This window comes from Muntiacus reevesi, chromosome 2 (genome assembly GCF_963930625.1).
Source record: "Muntiacus reevesi chromosome 2, mMunRee1.1, whole genome shotgun sequence".
Taxonomy (NCBI): domain Eukaryota; kingdom Metazoa; phylum Chordata; class Mammalia; order Artiodactyla; family Cervidae; genus Muntiacus; species Muntiacus reevesi.
Genome location: NC_089250.1, coordinates 271,813,862 through 271,836,041, shown reverse-complemented (window position 1 = coordinate 271,836,041; position 22,180 = coordinate 271,813,862). Strand labels below are relative to the sequence as shown.

The following is a 22,180-nucleotide window of genomic DNA, read 5'->3' as shown; positions in this document are numbered from 1 at the left end:
AGTCTCCCTTGGCAATATCAACTTTGCAAGGTTTAAAGGATGACATCCTGGTTTTAAATTCACCCTTCACCTTGACTGGGGGTCACTGAATTGATACCAACACACCCCATATGCCACCAACTCAGTATTAACCCTCTTGTGCTTTTCCCACATACACGTTATATGTTTAAAAATTCACCTCATTTCCTCCACTTAGTTGAATTCAGGTTTCCTTCATTTGCTTTCCTGATGGCTCAGCAGGTAAAGAATCTGCCTGCAACATAGAAAACACAGGAGACGCGGGTTCCATTCCTGGGTCAGTAAGATCCCCTGGAGAAGGAAATGGCAACCCACTCCAGTATTCTTGCCTGGGAAATCCCATGGACAGAGGAACCTGGGGGGCTACAGTCCATGGGGTCACAAAGAGTCAGACACGACTAACCACGCACACCTTACCTTACCTTCCTTCATTTATTCGACACAGTAGAACAACTGAAGTATATCGGTTGGGTTAACATCAGATTATTCCTCTGTACCAATGTATATATCTAACTGGATGAGGATATTATGCCCTTCCACTCTCCGCATTCATACGATTTCTTACAGTGTATACTTCTCAGCCACCGTCTGAGTTAGAAATTTTTGCTCAACCCTTTTCCTCAGACAATGTGTTTTGTTTTTTCCTACTAGTTTCCAGTGACATAAAATAAAACGTAATTGACCACTGAAGGCATGACCACATTTCCGGAGTTCACAAGGATCCTCTCCTGTGCCAGCCCTCTGTTGTCTCCAGTGGGTGGCCATCGGGTCACAGGCTGTCCCATTAAGACCATGCTCCTGTTAGCCAGGAGCCCACCGATGCCAACTGGTGACTGAGGGGCCAGAGGAGGCAGGTGCATTGTCACTGTGTTCAGGTTTTTCTCCTGGAGGACAACACTGCTCTGGGGGGACTTCGCTGAGGGAGGGATTTCCTTGACTAAGTGAGTTTTCAGGTGTTTATTGAGGACCGACTTCCCTCTGAATGATTTCCCGCACTTGCTGCATCTGTAGGGTTTCTCCCCCGTGTGGATCCTCTGGTGTATCACGAGCTGTGGCTTCTCGATAAAGCCCTTCCCGCAGTGGCTGCATTCAAAGGGCTTCTCTCCCGTGTGAGTCCTCTGGTGCTTGATGAGACCCATTTTCTGGGAAAGCGTCTTCCCACACTCACCACACACAAAGGGACTCGTGCCAGTGTGAATCCGCTTGTGTGCCGTGAGACACGTCTTCTGGCTGAAGCCTTTCCCACACTCGGTGCACGTGTAAGGTTTCTCACCGGTATGGATCCGCAGATGGACCATGAGGTTTCCCTTCTGGATGAAGCCCTTGCCACACTCGCTGCAAATAAATGGTTTCTCTCCTGTGTGGGTTTTCTGGTGCACATTGAGACCTGATTTTTTGAGGAAGGCTTTGCCACATTCGGCGCACTCGTAAGGTTTGTCCCCCATGTGCATCCTCTGGTGCTCAGTGAGCTGGAACTTTCTGAAGAAGGCTTTCCCACAGAGGTCACATTGATGGGGCTTCTCTCCTGTGTGAAGATTCTGGTGATCAGCAAGCCAAGACTTCTTGACAAATGCTTTCCCACATTCACTGCACACATGAGGCTTCTTCCTTTGTTTAGTGTGCTGATGCTCCATGAGTTGGGACTTAGTGCTGAGGAGTTCAGGATGAAATGGTTCCCTGTCAGCATGGCGGCAGGATTTCCCACCTGCAGGAAGCTCAGCAGGGCGCTCTATTTCACAGTTCGGGGTCTCAGAGAGTAAACTTGAATTTGATGTCTCGCTTCTTCCATGTAAATCAAACACATCATGATTGTGCCTTAACAGAGCTCTGCTCTGATGACCAGAACTGTCCAGTGGGTTCTGTTCAAGCCATTGTTCTAGTCTCTTCTCCACTCTCTTGTTTTCTAAGTGTTCCAGCAGGTGGCCATCAACTTTCCAGACTTCTAGGAAAGAAAAGAAGAATGAATTCTTCCATCTTTTAGATCTGGAAATAAAAGGTTTTTTTTTTTTTGCCTTGTGGCATGTGAGATCTTGGGGCTTCCCTGATGGCTCAGGTGGTAAAGAACCTGCCTGCAATGCAGGAGACGCCAGTGTGATTCCTGGGTTGGGAAGATTTGGAAAAGCAAATGGCAGCTAACTCCAGTATTCTTGCCAGGAGAATCCTATGGACAGAGGAGTCTGGCAGGCTGCAGTCCGTGGAGTCGCCAAGAGTAGGTCAGGACTGAGTAACTAATACACATGTGGGATCTTAGTTCTCCAACCAGAGATCAAACCTGTACCTCTGCAGTGGAAGTGCACAGTCCTAATCCACAGATCACCAGGGGAGTCCCAGAATAAAGGTATTTTTTAAAATACTTCAATGTGAGGTGTCTTTTTAGTGATAAGCCTATGGTATGAGTGTAAATAAAACTCCATGTTTAATATTCTTCATACACTGGGGGGAAAAAAAGAGTCACAATGAATAAAGACAGATTTGGCTACTTTCTAAATACTGTAAACTATGAGCAATGTCCTGTGAGCAGGAGACTGCAGGCTGCAGGGCCACCTCATCTACATTGTGATGGAGGGACTCATTCAGTCCACAGATCCTGACTGATGACCACGGTGGACCAGAAATGGTGCTAGTGTTGGGGAGTCACAAACGTACTCCTCAGGTGCACAGAGTCTGTGCTGTAGTGGGGTCAAACCACTTCACAGGGCAGAGACAGAACACAAGGAAAGTAGCTGTAAGCTGTGAAAACTGGTGGGAAGGAGTGATGAAGAGGGAGAGGGGTGGAAGAAACCCAGGCTCAACTTGGAGGAAGAAAGGCCTCCCTGTGGATCCAGCATTGGGGTTGCCGGGAGGGGGAATGAAGAAAATGAAACATCGACTTCCCTGGTGGTTTAGCAGTTATGACACTGCGCCTCCAGTACAGGGGGCTCTGGTTCAATCCACAGTGTGTTAGTCGCTCAGTTGTGTCCGTGACTCTTTGCGACCCCATGGACTGTAGCCCACCAGGCGTCTGTCCATAGAATTCTCCAGGCAAGAATACAAGAGTGGGTAGCCATTTCCTTCTCCAGGGGATCATTCCTACCCAGGGATCGAACCTGGGTCTCCAGCATCACAAGCAGATTCCTTACCATCTGAGTAAGATCCCATATGTCATATGCAAGAAAAAAAATGTTTTTTAAGGGAAAAAAAAAAACAGAAAGAAAACGACACAGCAGAGAACTGCAATCACATCTAAGTTACATCTTACATTCCAGAGAGCTGCTCCCTTTCCTAAGAGGAGCCCCAGCACGCACTGGTCCATAATGCAATTTAATTCCATCACAGCCCTTTTCACCCCATGGTCATATTATTTATTTTAAATTTTGATTAAATTTATGTCTCATCCTCTCAGAACGAAAGCTCTCAGGCTATTTGTTTTCTCAGCTGCTGTAACATTCCAGTTTACAATAGATTATCAAAAAAAATTCAGATGAAGGAATCAAGGAAGCAGTCCCACGTATGAAACAGACTGGGAGGTTTAGGAATAAGACAGAAATCTCTGGGAACAAGATGGTCTGTCATGACAATCAAAAAAAGGAGAATTTTTATGTCATAACAGGGAACATGGATACCTGGGACTTAATGTTATCAGGATATGAGGGGAAAGAAATGAAAGCCTTCAGGAATACAATGTTAAGGTCTACAACAAATGAGAAGAAAGTTCAAAACTAGTACATACACAAAGGAATTAACTGGAAGTAGCCAAGAGCTAGGGCTTCCCAGGTGGCTTTAGCAGTAAAGAATGTGCCTGTCAGTTCAGAAGATATAAGTGACGCAGGTTCAATCCTTCGGTCGGGAGAACCCTGGAGAAGTGAAGGGCTAACTCCATCCAATATCTTGCCTGCGGGAACATAACCTGAGGAGAGAGATGCACAGAGCCTCCAACCCCCTCGCAGCTGTGGCTCTTCTCTGACTGTCATCTCCACAGCCTGTTCCCCTGCTGGTCTCTTACTCACCTGAACGGGTTCGACAGTGGACTTCATCATCCATCGTCCATGGTTCTCCTTGATCCAATTTGGAGAGTATCTCTGATGTGCTTGCTTGAAAACCTGTTCATGGGAAATGACAGACTATTTAGGCCCAGTGAGTTCGCCTTGGGGTCTGTGAAGACGGCAGAATGCTACATGTGAAGCCAAAACAATTTCACAACCTACAGAATCAAGGCTTTTCTCACAGGAGAAGGGAGAATACACCCACTTCTCATGGGCCAGAGAGGACACCGAGCATCACAGACCACTCCAGAGCTTTCAGAAGCTGAGAAAGGAAAGGCCACTGACTGGGAACCTGGTCAGTGACCCAGGCAGCCATCCTCACCCACAGACACCAGGTTGCTATGGTTCTCCAGCATCACGTCCCGGTACAGGACCTTCTGAGCAGGCGCCAGGAGCTGCCACTCTTCCCACGTGAAGGCCACGGCCACGTCATCAAATGTGAGGGTTTCCTGTAATAAGAGAGGTGTCTAATGACGATGTCACCTTGATGATATGGAAGAAATGTTAAAGATGTTCTGCTCATTTCCACTTTACAGGCTGCACTGAGATACCCAGTAAGGCTTTTATTTTAATGTATCATTAAAGAAGCAAATGCCGAATACAAGATTCTCTAATTGTGCAGTCAGCCATCCATTCATTTATCCAATTGGAACTTTCCTTAGTATGTAGAACTAAATCTTCTTGTTAAGCTAGAAACACTACAATTATATATATGACAGGAAAAGATATACAAATTTATACTTTATGGAATAATGGAAGTGATTTTTTTACAGGCCTCTAAAAATCCATTAAGGAACAAAGGAAAGAATAAAACAAATCAAAAAGTCACCTGGGCCTGGATCATTTTCTTCTGTTCTCTGAAAACACCTGGCAACCGGGAGGTTCTGTTGATGTGTCTCGTGGATCTGCTCTCAATTTCTGTTCTGAAACTTGTCTTCAATCAAGCATATGCCAAGAAAATGCTGCTACCAAATCCTGTAACTGCTTCCTCCTTCGACTGATTCTTTTGCTTCTGGGGACTCAGGACCTTGGGTGGAGGAGAAAATCCAAGCTGAGGGTACATTTCCTCTGGGTTTGGATGCTATCGCTGCTCCTGGGTGCTCATCTTAGCCCAAGACCCACAGTACTGCTGAGTGTCCCTTCATTTGCTGGCCCAGAAGAGTTTATACCTCTGGCCAAGAAGTCTAAGCTTCTCACTGTGCTGGTGATATATTATTTTATTCTGGAACTTGAAGTGGTGTGACTGTCAAAGGAGATGAGGGAATCGAGATCCATCCCAGGAGCAGGCCTCAGGGGCGTGAGAATCACAAGTGGCTCTGTTATACAAAGGAGACCACATGGGAGGAGAGGCGCTGGGCACTGTTTCCTTTAGATCATGTGCACTCAGGGACCTCGTCAAATGTTCTTATACGCCCTGTGAGTACACGCACTCATTTTGAAAACCAATGCACTGGTCAAACCAGAAACACTTTCTTATAAGTGATAATGTTAATATCTTAGGAGGTTTCAAATACATAAAAATTAAAATACAAAATAATCATATATAATTAAAGTTGAAGTGCTCTAAAACTACTATACTTTGGCCACCTGATAAGAAGAGCTGATTCATTTGAAAAGACCCTAATGCTGAGAGAGACTGAGGGCAGGAGGAGAAGGGGATGACAGAGGATAAGATGGTTGGATGCCATCATCGACTTGACGGACATGGGTTTGGGTGGACTCCAGGAGTTGGTGATGGACAGGGAGGCCTGGTGTGCTGTGGTTCATGGGGTTGCAAAGAGGCAGACACGACTGAGCAACTGAACCGAACTGAACTGAAAACTACTATATTGTCAGAAGAAAGCACAAAAGTACAAATTAACATAAGAATTTGACAAATAAAAATTATATGTGGTATGTACTCTTCAGTGTCATAATGCACACTAACAATTCTCTTAAAGCACATAGATTGTGGCACTATCAGAAGAGTGAAATGTAATAACAAGAAACTCATACACAACAAGGTGTGATTCTGACACCAATTTGATACATAGTTCTTTTCTAACACATTATGAAGCAATTCTATAACACCAGCTGGATGTCCTACACTTCAGCTCAATTCTGCCCCTACGACCCTGAAGATAATACAAATTGCATGAGTTACAGATTCAGTCCTATGAGACTGGCCTCTACCCTCTGCTTCATGTGCAAACACAAGTCCAGGTTGTCACCTGTGCTTCTGAGCAACTGGCCACCGATCCCAAGTTCCAATGACCCCCTCCTTGGGCAGATTAATTTGCTAGAGCAGGGAATTCTCTGGTGGTCCAGTGATTATGGCTCCATGCTTCTACTGCAGGGGGCACGGGTTTGATCCCTGGTCGGGGAACTAAGATCCCACATGCTGTGTGGCACAGCCAAACACAAAACAAACAGAAATAAAACCGAGACCAAAAACAAAACAGACAAAAATATGCTAGAACACCTCACAAAACTCGGAGAAACATTTTAGGTTCTATATTATTTATAAAAAGATGTAACTCAGGAACAGGCAGATGGAAGTGATGCCCAGGACAGGGTATGTGCGGAAGGGCGAGGAGTGCCCTCTACAGGAGGGTCACTCTCCCTGCATCTCCACATGTTCAAGCCAGAAGTAACTTCACTTTGAAGAATACATCTAAGAAATAGCATCCCTCCAAAAATCTGGGGCATTCCTCCAAAAATCTGGGTTGAACCAGAGGACACTGTCATGAATTTCCATAGTAACATTATTTATAATAAACCGAAATGTAAACAACACACATTTCATAAATAGTCAGAAAATCATATATTCAAACAATAGAATAATATTGGAAAAGTACAGTCTTCGCTCAGCTTGAAGCTAAAAATGCCTTTTACATTTCTCAAGGACTATAAAAGAAAAAGAAGTATACATGAGAGAATGGTGGCATGAAAACCCCAAAATATTTACTATGTGGATATTTAATATTTGCCTGACCCTGTTACACAGGGGGGGAAAAGTACACCTATGTGCAAAAACATGAATGATTCTCACAAATATTGAACCTGACATTAAAAAAAAACACATGATGTGAAGAAAACTCTAATTTGAAAAGATACAGGTATCCCAATGTTCACAGCAGAACAAACCTACAATAGCCAAGACACAGAGACAACCCAAGTGTCCTTCAACAGATAAGCAGATAAGGAAGATGTGCTGTATACATATATACAGTTGAAAATAGGCAAAACTAAATAAACTATAATGATGAGGAATGAATAATCATAACACCATGAAAAAAAACATGAAAGAATAAGTTAACATTAGAAAATCGGGCCAATATTTTTCAGCAATATCATTATCAACATGAAATGATACTTATTTGAAAGAAAAAATGCTCCCCTAGAAACCCCAAAGCACATCTACACACATAGCTGGTTAGAAATGCTCAAGCTCATTTCTTAGTAATAACTCAATCATTAGCAATGGGAACCTGAAATACATGATTGATTAAAACCAGCCAGGACTTCCCAATAAACTGGGATATGGGTGGCCTTGCCAGATGTCACCTTGCCAGATGATTAAACAAAAAACCATTCGGTTAGCAAATAACAGAGTGTTCATGTATGTCAGGGAGGTAACTAATGGTGCTGTTGCAATATACCAATATTAGGAGGTGAGTGCAGGTTTGACAAATATTTTCTGCAAAAAAGAACAGACATTTTCAAATTTGCAGGCCAAAATGTCTATCACGACTATATTCTGCCTCTGCTATGTGAAAGCAACACAGGCTATACAAAACAGATTGGCATTGCTGGCTCAGTCTCTTGTTCTGTAGTCAACTCCTCGATTAAAAGCTAAACAAGGTCCTACAGTATAGCACAGGGAACTATATTCAACGTCCTGTCATAAATCATAATGGAAATTAATATCAAGGAGAATGTATATATACATATTTATATATGTAACTGAATCACCTTGCTGTACAGTAGAAATTAACATACCATTGTAAATCAACTATATTTCGGCAAATTTAAAAAGAAAAACACACACAAAAAAAGCTAAAATACAGATGGTTTGGAACTACTGTCCTGGGAAGTAGTCTTCTGTTGCACCAGCAGAAACTGGAACCTCAACGCAACTACCAACGCAACCATTCTTGGCATCCAAATCTTCAGTCATCACACACCTCTCTGTACCAGACACTGACTACACTACATACTTCCTTATTAACCCAAAACCTGGGCCAGACACCCTCATGTGATGATCCAGTCCCCGCCACCACTGAGCCCGGAATTAAATCCCCAACTTGAATCTGACACTGCGATCGTTGTCAATGCCACTAAAGAGGAAAAGTTAAAATTTTACATAACCTCCTGCTTGTTCTGCCTCTGCTTGCTCCTTGCAAAGTCTGGATCACAGGTCACGTACTCTCAGAAAGTGGGGACTTACAATACTAGGAACTGGAGCTTATCTTACTCACCCTTGTCCTGCTCTTTGCAATTGCCTGGCCTCTGCAATCCTGCTTAATCATGCATGTCCCTGCAAAGATCAGGCATCCGCCTCCCCGTCTTGACCGCTGTCCCTCGCGCGTGAAACCCTAGTTTAAACCACCCTATTAGCAGCTAGTGTTGCCCACTGTCTGTCTATAAAAACTCTATAAACCCTTTGTTTATGGCTCAGAGCTTGGAGTGTGAACTCCTCTGGGCCCACCTGCTTAATAAACCCGAATTCTCCACCTCTCAGAGTGCGATGCTTGGTTTCTCTATTACTGGTTTCTGCAACACATGTACACTCTGCAAGCCGAGTGACCTACAGAACCCCAAGGCCTGACAGCTGGAAGAAGAGTATTGATCTCTACAGAATCTAATCACACTGATTCACAGGACACGCCCCTAATCCAACCCACAGACAAACTTCGCGTCTCAATTCAGTTCAGTCGCTCAGTCGTGTCCGACTCTGCGACCCCATGAATCGCAGCACGCCAGTTCTCCACAAGTCCGGTACCCACCTGGTTCCCCTTACACACACCACCTCGGCATTTCTACCCTCCCCTTCCGCCCTCTGGCAATAATCTCAGGGGTCCAGACGGCACCAAATCCACGTATCACCCTGGGCGAAACAATACCACCGCTGTGACGACAACAACAAATTCCAGGGTCAAACACTTGGTCCTAACTTGATTTTCCTCAGACAGACCAAGCGCCTAAACAGCGTCGTGCTTCCGTGAACTGCTTTGACCTCCAGAACTGTCTACGGAAGCCGAGGAGGATCTGAGATGTGCAGGAGCTGAGGCCCCGACTTCCGGTACGTCCTAGAGAAGCAATATGTCTGCGCCCAGCTCACCGCGGCCCCTTGGGAGCAGCCATGTTGGCACACCTGACGTACAAAATACCCAGGGATGCGTCTTTGCCCCAGAAGCTGGCCATCCTGGCCTGGTGAGAAGCCACTGAAATTCTCTCATTTCCTGGCACTTTGATTCTTGTAGAAAATGGGTACATTTTCAGTCTCAGGCTTCGCGAGACAAAACTGATGTAGACTAAGGTGCTTTCAAGCCTGCTAGGCAGGTAAGTAAAAAGCAACGGTATATATTATCCACTTGGTATTAAAAAAAAAAAAAAGAATTCCAAACAGAAAGGTAGGAGTTCAGTCGTTCTATTGGCAGCAGATATGCACTCCCAGAAAGGGAAAACAATACATCTGGTAAACGGACACCACGGAAAGCTTCTGGAGGGAAAATAGTTTGCAGGAAGCTGTTTTTTTTAGAACAGAAAGCGATTTCCAGGAGCTGTACAGTATGGGGCTGGCCATTAAGGGAGAAGAGCAGCAGGGACTACCCAAGTTGTGACTGGGGGTTGGGACTGGGGAAAAGGCCGCCAGAAGTGAGGCCATTCATGGTGTGGAATCGATGGGAAAAGCTCGACTTGAATCCATCCCACCATAATGTGAGGGTGGTGATGGGGACAGTAACTCAAAATTTAGGGCAAAGAACGTCAAAACTAAGTGTGCATCAGGCCGTTGTTAAAAATGCAGGGTCCTCAATTGTAGCCCCAGAGGTTCTGGTTTCAGAGCTGGGGGACATGGCTAGGATATTTGCATTAAGTTTCTCAGAGAATCTGAGGCAGGAAGACTGTCATATACAATCACTAGAAACAGTCCTGGAATATTCTCTACTTACCTATATTATGATGCAGGACTCCCATTGGTACTTAAGTCTTAGCTCAAATTATATCCAGAAAAGCTCAGGATGGGGAACCTCCCTCATTGTTACCAAAGCATCCATTCGTGTGTGCTATCTCGCTTCAGTTGTGTCTGAGTCTGTGCCACCCTGTGGACTATAATGTAGCCCACCAGGCTCCTCTGTCCGTGGGATACGCCAGGCAAGAATACTAGAGTGGGTTGCTGCTCTCCTCCAAGGGAAATTCCCTACTCAGAGATTGGACCTGGGCCTCCTGCAAAGCCGTAGATTTTTTACTGACTGAGCCATCAGGGAATCATACATATGTATAATTGAATCCTTTGCTGTACACTTGAAACTAACACAGCACTGTAAATCAGCCATATTCCAATAAAATTAAAATATTAAAAACAAAATAGAATGGTATTAAGAAGTGGGGCATTTAAGAGGTGACTGGGTCCAAAGGGTGAAGCCCTCATGACTGATAATGCCTTTATAGAAGAGAACCCACCCCCACTTTGCCCTTTCCCCAACATGAGGATACAGTGGGATGACCGTCTTCTATGAACCAGGAGTCCTCATTAGATACCAAGTCTGTCTATGGCTGTAATACCCTGAATGTGCTGATCTCATCTGAGCCAAAAAGCTCAGAGGGTCAAGCTTGCTTAGTACTTGGATGTGAGATACTAAATCTGCAGGCACCTTAATCTGGGACTTTGTAGCTTCCAGAATGGTGAGAAATGAATTTCTGTTTCTATAAGCTATGCAGGTGATGGTCTTCTCTCATAGTAACCAGAAGCGACTAAGAAAATATCTATTTCATTTAGTGTATGTATTTACATCCTCTTACTATTAACAGATTAGCTGATGTACTACTTAAAATAATACAGTTACCTCAAAGCTCTCTCTGGGAGACCATGGGTTTTTTCAAGGGTTTAATCACCACTGTATCCTCAGCTCCTAAGACAGGATCCAGTAAAAAGGGAAGTATTCAACAAATACTCAGTAAATGAACAAAATGACTCAATCTAAGACTGAGGCAAACTGACTTGATCTAAATCCCTCTGCATAATATAAAATTTCTTAGAGTTTAAGGTAGACATCCCAGTTTTCAGTCAGTCCTTCACCTTGCCCTGGAGAAACAGAATTGCTATATATATACACGTCCCATAGCCCACCAAACCAGTAATAGCCCTGTTTGTTCACGGGAACCTTCCACATACAAATTGTATGCTTAAAAACTTCACCTACTTATTTCTTCCACTTAGTTGGACTCAGGCTTCCTTCCTTCATTCATTCAACTGACACAACAGAGCAATTGATGTGTTTGTGTTTGGGTTAACATCAGATTATGCCTCAGTATCAATGCATATATTTAACTGGATGAGCATATCATGGATTCCTGGTCTCAGCATTTATACAGTTGCTCTCAGTATAAACTTTTCAGCCACCATCTGACCTAGATTTTTTGCTCAACGATTTCTAATTTTTACACATAGTATGTCTCGAGTTTTTCTCCTAGGGGTTTTCTGTGACGCAAAATAAAACATAACTGACCACCGAAGGCACAACCATGCTCACTGCGTTCTTAAGGGTTCTGTCCTCTGCAGACCCTCTATCTTCTCCTGTGGGTGCACACCTGCCCACAGGTGGTCCTGTTATGATGATGTTCCTTTTTGCTAGGAGTTCACTGATGTTGACTGACGGCTGAAGGGCCATGGAAGGCACCTGCACAGCCACCAAGTTAACGAGGTTCTTTTGCTGCATGGCATCACTTGTCTCTGAGGCAGGTTTCTCCCCCTTCATTGCATCTCCATGTTTATCTCTTGTGTGTATTTTCCTATGTTTACCAAGGCAAGACATGTAGGCAAAAGCTTTCCCACACTCATTGCAGGTATAAGGTCTCTCTCCTGTGTGAGTCCTTTGATGGACAATGAGTTTTTGCTTTGTAGTGAAGGCTTTCCCACAGTCAGTGCATTCAAAGGGTTTCTCTCCTGTGTGAATTCTTTGATGTTTAATGAGACCTGACTTCTGGGAACAGGATTTTCCACATTCACTACATACAAAAGGAGTCTTTCCAGTGTGAAATCTCTGATGGGCGATGAGGCAGGTCTTCTGGATGAAGCCTTTTCCACATTCATTGCATGTGTAAGGTTTCTCACCTGTGTGAATTCGCTGATGTACAATGAGATTTCCCTTTTGGATGAGGCCCTTTCCACAGTCACTGCAGATATACCGTTTCTCTCCGGTGTGGGTTTTCTGATGTATGTTGAGCCGTGATTTCTTGAGGAAGGCTTTGCCACAATCGGTGCACTGGTAAGGTTTCTCTCCTGTGTGCGTTCTCTGGTGTTCAGTGAGCATGAATTTTCTAGAGAATGCTTTGTCACAAAGATTACATCGATGGGGCTTCTCTCCTGTGTGAATTATCTGATGATCAGTGAGCCAAGACTTTTTGATGAAAGCTTTCCCACATTCACCACATACATGAGGCTTCTCTGTTTTTTTAGTTTTTTGATGCTCATTGAATGGGGATTTGGAGCTGATGGGTTTTTGGCTTTGGGGGAATTTAGTGTCAGGATGAAACTGTTCACTGTCAGCATGGCGACAGGACTTCTCATCTCCAGTAAGCCCATTGGAGCTCTTTATTTCATAGCTGAGGTTTTGAGAAAGTAAAGTTAAGTTTGATTTTATACATTTTCCATGCAAGTCAAACACATCATGATGCTGCCTGCGCAGAAAATGAGTTATGCTCTGATGAACAGCATTTTCTAGTGGGTTCTGTTCATGCCATTGTTCTAGTCTCTTCTCCATGCTCTCATCTTGTAAGTACTCCAGCAGGCGGTCATCAAATTTCCAGACTTCTAATAAAGAGAAGAAAAATGAATTTCCTAAAAATACCCTGATGTGAGGAATCTTTCTGGGGATGTTTTTATAAGTGTAAATAAAATTCTATGTCTAATGTTCCCTGCATATTGGAACAGTGCCACAAACCAGTCAAAAGAAAAAAGTAGTATAAAACAGGGTTGGATAATTCACAATGAATAAATACAGATTTGAATACCTTTGAAACACTAGCTTCGCAGACACGCAGAGACTGTAAAATACAAGCAGTGTTCTGTGAGAAGGAGCCCAGAGGTTGCAGGGCACCTTATCCATATTGTGATATGGACTCATCCAGCCCACAGATCCTGACTGCTGACCGTGGTGGACCAGGAACGGTGCTAGTGCTGGGGAGTCACAAACACATTCCCCAGGTGCAGAGAGCCTACGCTGTAGAGGGGTAAAACCACTTCACGGGGCAGAGGCAGAACATGAGGAGAACAGCTACACTCTGGGAAAACTGGTGGGAAGGAGCGATGAACAGGGAGAGGGCTAGAGGAAATCTGGCTCAATTTGGAGGAAGACAGGCCTCCCGATGGATCCAGTGTTGCTGTTGGTATGAGGAGAATGAAGAGAATGACTCAGGGACCTTGGCAGTTTAGCCATTAAGACTCTTCGCTTCCAGTACAGAGGGCCTGGGTTCAATCCCCTGTGTGTTAGTCGCTCAGCCGTGTTCAACTCTTTTGCGACCCCATGGACTGGAGCCTGCCAGGTTCCTCTGACCATGGAATTCTCTAGGCCAGAATTCTGGTGTGGGTTGCCATTCCCCTCTCCAGGGGATCTTCCCAACGCAGGGGTTGAACCCAGGTCTCCCACATCGCAGCTGAATTTTCTACCGTCTGAGTAAGATTTCACGTCTTGCGGCAAAAAATTTTTTAAAAGAAGGGGAAAAATAAAGAAAATGACAGCAGAGAACTGCAAGCACATCTAAGTTATAATCTGCACCTTGGAGAGCTGCTCCTTTCCTAAAAGAGGATCCCTGGCTCACACTGGTCCACGCAACTTAATTTCATCACAGCACTTTTCACCACCTAGACATATTATTTATTATAAATTTTGATAAATTCATGTCTCATTCTCTTAGAACAAAAGCTCTTGGTCTGTTTTTTCAACTGCTGTGTTTGTGTGTGGGTTAGTTGCTCAGTCGTATCCAACTCTTGGCAACAGAAGCCCAGCAAGCTCCTCGGTCCATGGAATTTCCCAGTGGTTTGGAGTGGGCTGCCATTTCCATCTCTAGGGGTCTTTCCAACCCAGGGATTGAACCTGGATCTACTGCCTTGCAGGTGAATTCTTTCCCGTCTGAGTGGCTCAGACTGCTCTAACATTTCACTTTACACGTCATTATCAAAAAAATTCATAGAGGAAGGAATAAAGGAAGCTATTCCACGTATGGAGCAGACTGGGAGGTTTAGGAAGATGTAAATCTCTGTGTGAATAAGATGATCTGTCATGACGATCACAGAAAGGAAAATTTTTTTGTCCTGAAAGGGAATGTGGTTACCTGATACTTAATGTTATCAGGATACCAGGGAAAAGAAATGAAAGCTTTCAGGAAGTGAATGTGATGATAAGGTCTACAAAAATGAGAAGTTTCAAAACTACTAAATACACAAAGGCATTAACTGGAAATAGGCGAGAATTATGATCGCGTTGAGGCTGGAACTAAGAATGCAGGATGTTAAAATAATTTCCTAGTTAAAAATTCATCCTGATCAGCTGAGCTCTTTAAAGAAGCGAGCTCTGCAGGTGGAGACAGTGGAGGTAATGTCTGAATAGCCAGGGTGGAGGCTGCACAGGAGTAAGGGAGAAGCTAACTTGTAGGGTTTCCTAGGAGGGAAGATGATCCACAACCAGGTAGTTACTAAGAACTAAGGAGAGCTGCCATCAAGATGAGGAAATTGTACAGAACCAACTCTGTGCCGGATCACACTGGGGAGGTATCAACTTGGGAGTTTTCTCCAGTGAGCCAAAGGAATTTGTTAGCTTATTAGAAAGAAGAAAACTTGGAAAGTCAAGAGATCATTGAAGTAAGAGCGAAAGCAACATTAGTAAAACCTCAGAGTGGAGAGAAGGCCCAGTGAAGACCAGTTTACTTTGGGGCTGGCATCCGATGGGATGGTTGTGAGAAAGGATATCAATATGAGCAGTAGAGCAGGAAGGGGCAGTAGACGGCGGCAGACAGGGATTCAATTGGTAGCTGTGGAGGGCTTCATTGGTAGCTCAGTGATAAAGAAACCACCTGCCAATGCAGGAGACACAAGTTGGATCCCTGATCCAGGAAAATCCGACCCGCTGGGGAGCACAAGCCCGTGTGCCACAGCTGTCGAGCCTGTCCTCTAGCACCTGGGAACTGCAACAACTGAAGCTCTTGAGCTCCAGAGCCCATGCTCCAAAACAACAGAAGCCACTGCAATGAGAAGCCTGTGCACCCAAACTAGGGAGTAGCCTCCCTTTGCGACAACTAGAGAAAAGCCAGCATGCAGCAATGAAAAAAATAAAAAATTTTTAAAAAAGTCTTCTCTGTGGCGAGAGGTCCTGGAAGGGGGAATTTCATAGAAAATGAGGTGGAAGAGGATGGAGAAGGAAAAGATATGAAAAATGATAGGGAAAAGAACACTAGGCAAACAAAAATCAAGATGGCAGTAAAATAAAGAAACAGATCTCAGAAGATACAGAATATTTCCTAAAAAGGGATATATTCTTCTCTAAACTCCTACAATACTTTGGCCACCTGATGCAAAGAACTGACTCATTTAAAAAGACTGTGATGCTGGGAAAGATTGAAAGCAGGAGGAGAAGGGGACAACAGAGGATAAGATGGTTGGATGGCATCACCGACTCGATGGACAGGAGTTGGAGTAAACTCCGGGAGTTGCTGATGGGCAGAGAGGCCTGGTGTGCTGCAGTCCCTGGGGTCACAAAGTCAGACATGACTGAGCGACTGAACTGAACTGAAACTCCTACAAAGAAAAGTTCTCTGATATGGGGAGAGAAATGCAGAGAGGCGCTGTTCACCCATCCTTCAACCCTCTCACAGCTGTGCCTCTTCTCTGACAGTGTCATCTCCACGGCCTGTTCCCCTGCTGGTCTCTTACTCACCTGAACGGGTTCGACAGTGGACTTCATCATCCATCGTCCATGGTTCTCCTTGATCCAATTTGGAGAGTAACTCTGGTGTGCTTGCTTGAAAACCTGTTCATGGGAAATGACAGACTATTTAGGCCCAGTGAGTTCGCCTTGGGGTCTGTGAAGACGGCCGAACGCTACATGTGAAGCCAAAACAATTTCACAACCTACAGAATCAAGGCTTTTCTCACAGGAGAAGGGAGAATACACCCACTTCTCATGGGCCAGAGAGGACACCGAGCATCACAGACACTCCAGAGCTTTCAGAAGCTGAGAAAGGAAAGGCCACTGACTGGCAACCTGGTCAGTGACCCAGGCAGCCGTCCTCACCTGCAGACACCAGGTTGCTGTGGTTCTCCAGCATCACGTCCCGGTACAGGGCCTTCTGAGCAGGCGCCAGGAGCTGCCACTCTTCCCACGTGAAGGCCACGGCCACGTCGTCAAATGTGAGGGTTTCCTGTAATAGGAGAGGTGTCTAATGACGATGTCATCCTGATGATATGGAAGAAATGTTAAAGATGTTCTGCTCATTTCCACTTTACAGGCTGCACTGAGATACCCAGTAAGGCTTTTATTTTAATGTATCATTAAAGAAGCAAATGCTGAATACAACATTCTCTAATTGTGCAGTCAGCCATCCATTCATTTATCCAATTGGAACTTTCCATAGTATGTAGAACTAAATCTTCTTATTAAGCGAGAAACACTACATTCTCACATATATGTGTGTGTATATATAAAACAGGAAAAGATATACAAATTTATACTGTATAGAATAATGAAAGTGATTTTTTTACAGGTTTCTACAAGCCCACTGGGGAACAAAGGAAAGAATAAAACAAACCAGAAGTCACCTGGACCTCGATCATTTTCTTCTGTTCTCTGAAAACACCTGGCAACCGGGAGGCTCTGTGATGTGTTTCCTGGATATTCCCAATTTCTGTTCTGAAATTTGTCTTCAAGCAAGCATATCCCAAGAAAATGCTGCTACCAAATCCTGTTCGTCCTCCTTCGACTGATTCTTTTGCTCCTGGGGACTCAGGACCTTGGGTGGAGGAGAAAATTCAAGCTGAGGGTACATTTCCTCTGGGCCCAGAGGCTATCGCTGCTCCTGGGTGCTCATCTTAACCCAATGCCCACAGCATTGCCAAGTGTCCCTTTATTGGTAGCCCCAGAAAATTTTATACTTCTGGCCAAAAAAACCTAAGCTTCTGAATGTGACGGAGGTAGTGTTCCTTTGTTCCATGAACTTGAAGTGGGTGACTGTCAAATGAGATGAGGGACAAGAGATTCACCCAGCAGCAGGCCTCAGGAGCAGGAGAATCGCAGGCAGTTCAGTTATACAAAAGGGACCACGTGGGAGGAGAGGCGCTGGGCACTGTTTCCTTTAAACCACGTGCGGTCAGGAACCTACTCAAAAATTTTTATACAGCCTGTGACTACACGTACTTCGTTTTGAAAACCAACATACTGCTCAAGCCAGAAACACTTTGTTATAAAAAATACTGGTAATATCTTAGAAGGTTTTAAATGCGTAAGAAATTAAAATACAAAATAATCATATATAAATGAAGTTGAAGTGCTCTAAGACTACTATGTTGTCAGAAGAAAGTATAAAAGTACTAATTAACAAGAACTTGACAAACAAAAATTATATGTTGTATGTACTCTCCAGTGTCATAATGAACACTAACAACTCTCTTAAAACACAGTTTGTGGCGCTATCAGAAGAGGGAAATGTAATAACAAGAAACTCATACACAACAAAGTGCAATTCTGACACCAACTTGATACGTAGTTCTTTATTAACACATCACGAAACAATTCTACAACACCGGCTGGATGTCCTACACTTCAACTCAATTCTGCCAATATGTATCTGGAGATAATATCATATTTCATGAGTTAAAGGCTCAGTCCTATGAGACTGGCCTCTACCCTCTGCTTCATGTGCAAACACAAGTCCAGATTGTCACCTATGCTTTCAAGCAACTGGCCACAGATCACAGGGTCCAATGACCCCCTCCTTGGGTTGATTCATTTGCTAGAGGAGGGAATTCTGTGGAGGTCCAGTGGCTAGGACTCTGTGCTTCTACTGCAGGGGGCATGGGTTCCATCCCTGGTCCGGGAACTAAGATCCCACATGCTGTGTGGCATGGCCAAAAACAAAGCAAAAAAACGAAACCAAGACCAAAACAAAACAAACAAGAATATGCTAGAATGGATCCCAGAACTCAGAGAAACATTTTAGGTATTATATTTACTTACAAAAAGATGTAACTCAGGAGCAGACACATGGAAGAGGTGCCCAGGACAGGGTATGTGTGGAAAGGCGAGGAGAGCCCCCTACAGGAGGGTCGCTCTCCCTGCATCTCCACATGTTCACCAAGCCAGAAGAATACATCTAAAAAATACATCCCTCCCAAAATCTGGGGCATTCCTCCAAAAGTATGGGTTGAACCAGAGGACACTGTCATGAATTTCCATAGTAACATTATTCATAATAAACCGAAATGCAAGCAACACAAATTTAATAAATAGTCAGAAAATCATATATTCGAACAACAGAATGCTATGGAAAAACAACAGTCTTTGCTCAGCTTTCAAGCTAAGAATGCCTTTTACATCTTTCAAGGACTATAAAACAAAAATAAAGACGTATATGTGAGAGAATGGTGGCATGCAAACCACAAAATATTTACTATGTGAATATTTATATATTTGCACAGCCCTGTTACACAGTCGGGGAAAAAGTACATCCATGTGCAAGAACATAAATGAGCCTCAAAAATATTGAGCCTGACATTAAAAAAAAGTGCATGATGTGGAGAAAACTCTAATTTGAAAAGATACAGGCATCCCAATGTTCATAGCAGAACTAATTACAATAGCCAAGACACAGATGCAACCCAAGTGTCCATCAATAATGAACAGATAAGGAAGATGTGGTATATACATATATATAGTTGAAAACAGGCAAAACTAAATAAACTATAATGATGAGGAGTGAATAATTACAACACCATAAAGAAAACCTGAAAGAATAAGTTAACATTAGAAAATTGGGCCGAAATTTTTCAACAATATCATTATTGACATGAAAAAAGAGAGCCAAGGCCTTACTTCTTTAAAAGAAAAAAATGCTCCTCTAGAAACTCCAAAGCACATTTCTACATACATAGCTGGTTAGAACCGCCCCATATACATAAGCTCTTTTCTTAGTACAAACTCAATCACTAGCAATGGGAACTCAAACCACATGATTGACTAAGACCAGTCATGACTTCCCAATAAATTGGGATATGGGTGACCTTGCCAGAAGGCACCTTGCCAGATAATTAAACAAAATGGAGATTCTGCTAGCAAAGAACAGTTTTAACATTTGTCAGGGAGGTAAGTAACGGTGTGTGTTAGTTGCTCAGCCGTGTCCTACTTTTTGCATCCCATGGACTGTATCCTGCCAGGCTCCTCTGTCCATGGAATTCTCCAGGCAAGAATACTGGAGCGGGTAGCCATTTCCTTCTCCAAAGTAACGGTGCTGTTGCAATATATCGTTATTAGGAGGTGAGTGCAAGTGTTGACAACTATTTTCTGCTAAAAGTACAGGAGGATTTTCAAATTTGCAGGCCAAAATGTCTGTCACGATATACTCTGCCTTTGCTGCGCGAAAGTCGCACAGACAACATAAGACATATTGACATTGCTGGTTCAGTCTCTCGTTCAATAGTCAACTTCTCGAATAAAAGCTAAACACCAGGATAACCAAGGTCCTACAGTATAGCACAGGGAGCTATATTCAGTGTCCTGTCATAAATCATAGTGGAAAAGAATATTAAAGAGATGAAATTCACGATGTTGTAAACCAAGTATAAAAGAGAAAATACAGATGGTTTGGAACTATTACCCTGGGATGTATGGTCTTCTGTCGCTTCCTCATTAACCCGAAACCTGGTACAGACACCCTCATGTGATGACCCAGGCACCCCCTCGCCATCACGGAGCCCCGAATTAAATCCCCAATCTAAATCCGACACTGCGATCGTCGTCAATGCCACCTGTACACCCTGCACGCGGAGTGATCCTCAGAACCCCAAGCCCTGAAAACTGGAAGAAAAGCATTGATCTCTACAAAATCTAATCATACTGACCCCCAGGACACCCCCAATGCAAACCACAGACAAACTCCGCGTCTGGTTCCCAAATCCAGTACCCACCTGGCTCCCCTTAAATATAACAACCACCTCGGCACTTCTGCCGTATGCCTCTGCCCTCTGGAGATAATCCCAGGGGTCCAGACGGCAGCAAGTCCACGTATCACCCTGGGCGAAACAATACCACTACTGTGACGACAAAAAAGAAGAAGAAGAAAGAAAATGCAGGGACAAAAATCACATACTAAACAGATTTTCCCCAGACCGACGGCAAACCTAAACGCCCTCCTACTTCGGTGAACTGTTTTGACGTCTAGACCTGTCTACGGATGCCGAGGTGGATCTGGGCTGTCACTGGAGCTGACGAACCAACTTCCGTTACCTCCTAGACAGGCAATATGTCTGCGCCCAGTTTACAACAGGGGGCGGCCATGTTGGCAAACCTGACGTACGGAGAGTTCAGGGATGGATTTGGAGGCCAGGAGCTGGGAATGGCCTGGAGGGTGAGGAGCCCCTGAAATTCTGATTCCTCACATTTCGACTCTTGCAAAAAATAGGTACGTTTTCAGCCTCAAGCTTCGTGAGGCAAAAATAATGCTGGCTAAGGTGCATAAGGCCACCTCATGCGAAGAGTTGACTCATTGGAAAAGACCCTAATGCTGGGAAGGATTGGGGGCAGGAGAAGGGGACGACAGAGGATGAGATGGCTGGATGGCATCACCGACTCGATGGACATGGGTTTGAGTAGACTCCGGGAGTTGATGATGGACAGGGAGGCCTGGCGTGCTGCGATTCATGGTGTCGCAGAGTCGGACACAACTGAGCGACTGAACTGAACTGAACCGAAGGTGCTTTCAGAAGGCTAGTCATGGAAGTAAATACGGCCTCGGCATATATTACCTGTATTCTGTATAAAATTTTGTATAAATTATATACATTATATATATATATGATATATACAATTATATACAAGTTTGTATAAATTATATATGTAAATTGTATAAATTTTTTAATAAATCCGTGTTTTTATACTTTGTATTAAAAGAAAAAATTCCAGAGAGGTAGGCGTTCACTGGTCAGCTTGACAGTGAAGAACACTCTCCCAGAAAGGGAAAAAGATAATACATCTGGTAAACGGACTCCAAGGAGAGCTTCCGAAGGAAAAAGAGCTTGCAGGAAGCTGACTTTAAGAAGAGAAAAAGATTTCCAGAAACTGCTACAGTTTGGGGCTGGCCATTAACGAGGGAAAAGATCGGCAGGGGCTACCCATGTTGTGACTGGGGGTGGGGGCTCAGGAAAAGGCCACCATAAGTGAGGCCATTAATGGTGTGCAGTCAATGGGAAAAGCTCGCCCTGACTCCATCCCGCCACAAGGTAGGGTGGTGATGGGGACAATAACCCAGGATTTAGGGCGAAGAACGTCAAAATTAGGTGTGCGTCAGGCTGTTGTGAAATCAGGCTGTGATTAAAGAAACAGTCCTGGAATATTCTCTAGTTACCAATAATGGGGGACTTCCTTTAGTACTTCAGTATTGGCTCAAATTTTATCCAGAAAAGCTTGGGGTGGAGAGCCTTCCCCATTATTACTAAAGCATGTGTATGTGTGCTAAATCACTCCCGTGGAGTCCCACTCCTTGCGATCCTATGAACTGTAGCTCGCCAGGCTCCTGTGTCCATGGGATTCTCCAGGTAAGGATACTGGAGTGAATTGCTTTCTCTCCTCCAGGAGATTTTCCCCACCCAGGAATTTAACCGGAGTCTCATGTCTCCTTTACAGGCAGGTGGGTTCTTTACCACTAGCTCCACCTGGAGCTTCCATGATAACTCA

At 44.1% G+C, this 22,180-nt stretch overlaps 1 protein-coding gene across 2 annotated transcripts; it reads right to left on the bottom strand.

Moving 5' to 3' along the window:
* Window positions 1-663: 663 nt before the first annotated feature.
* Window positions 664-20,655, bottom strand: LOC136161659 (zinc finger protein 350). Of its 2 annotated transcripts, XM_065926687.1 has the most exons (6): window positions 20,416-20,655; window positions 17,056-17,246; window positions 16,532-16,658; window positions 16,175-16,267; window positions 12,081-13,056; window positions 664-1,605 (listed from the first exon to the last, which is right to left on the bottom strand). In XM_065926687.1, the coding sequence occupies exons 2-6, from the start codon at window positions 17,068-17,070 to the stop codon at window positions 666-668; spliced, it is 2,151 nt and encodes a 716-aa protein (XP_065782759.1). In that variant the 5' UTR covers window positions 17,071-17,246; window positions 20,416-20,655; the 3' UTR covers window positions 664-665. The 2 variants fall into 2 exon arrangements, with proteins under 2 accessions (XP_065782759.1, XP_065782758.1); XM_065926686.1 differs by lacking the exons at window positions 12,081-13,056; window positions 16,175-16,267; window positions 16,532-16,658; window positions 17,056-17,246; window positions 20,416-20,655 and adding exons at window positions 4,005-4,097; window positions 4,363-4,489; window positions 4,870-5,067; window positions 5,210-9,253 and having other exon boundaries at window positions 664-1,960.
* Between the last annotated feature and the right edge of the window lie 1,525 nt (window positions 20,656-22,180).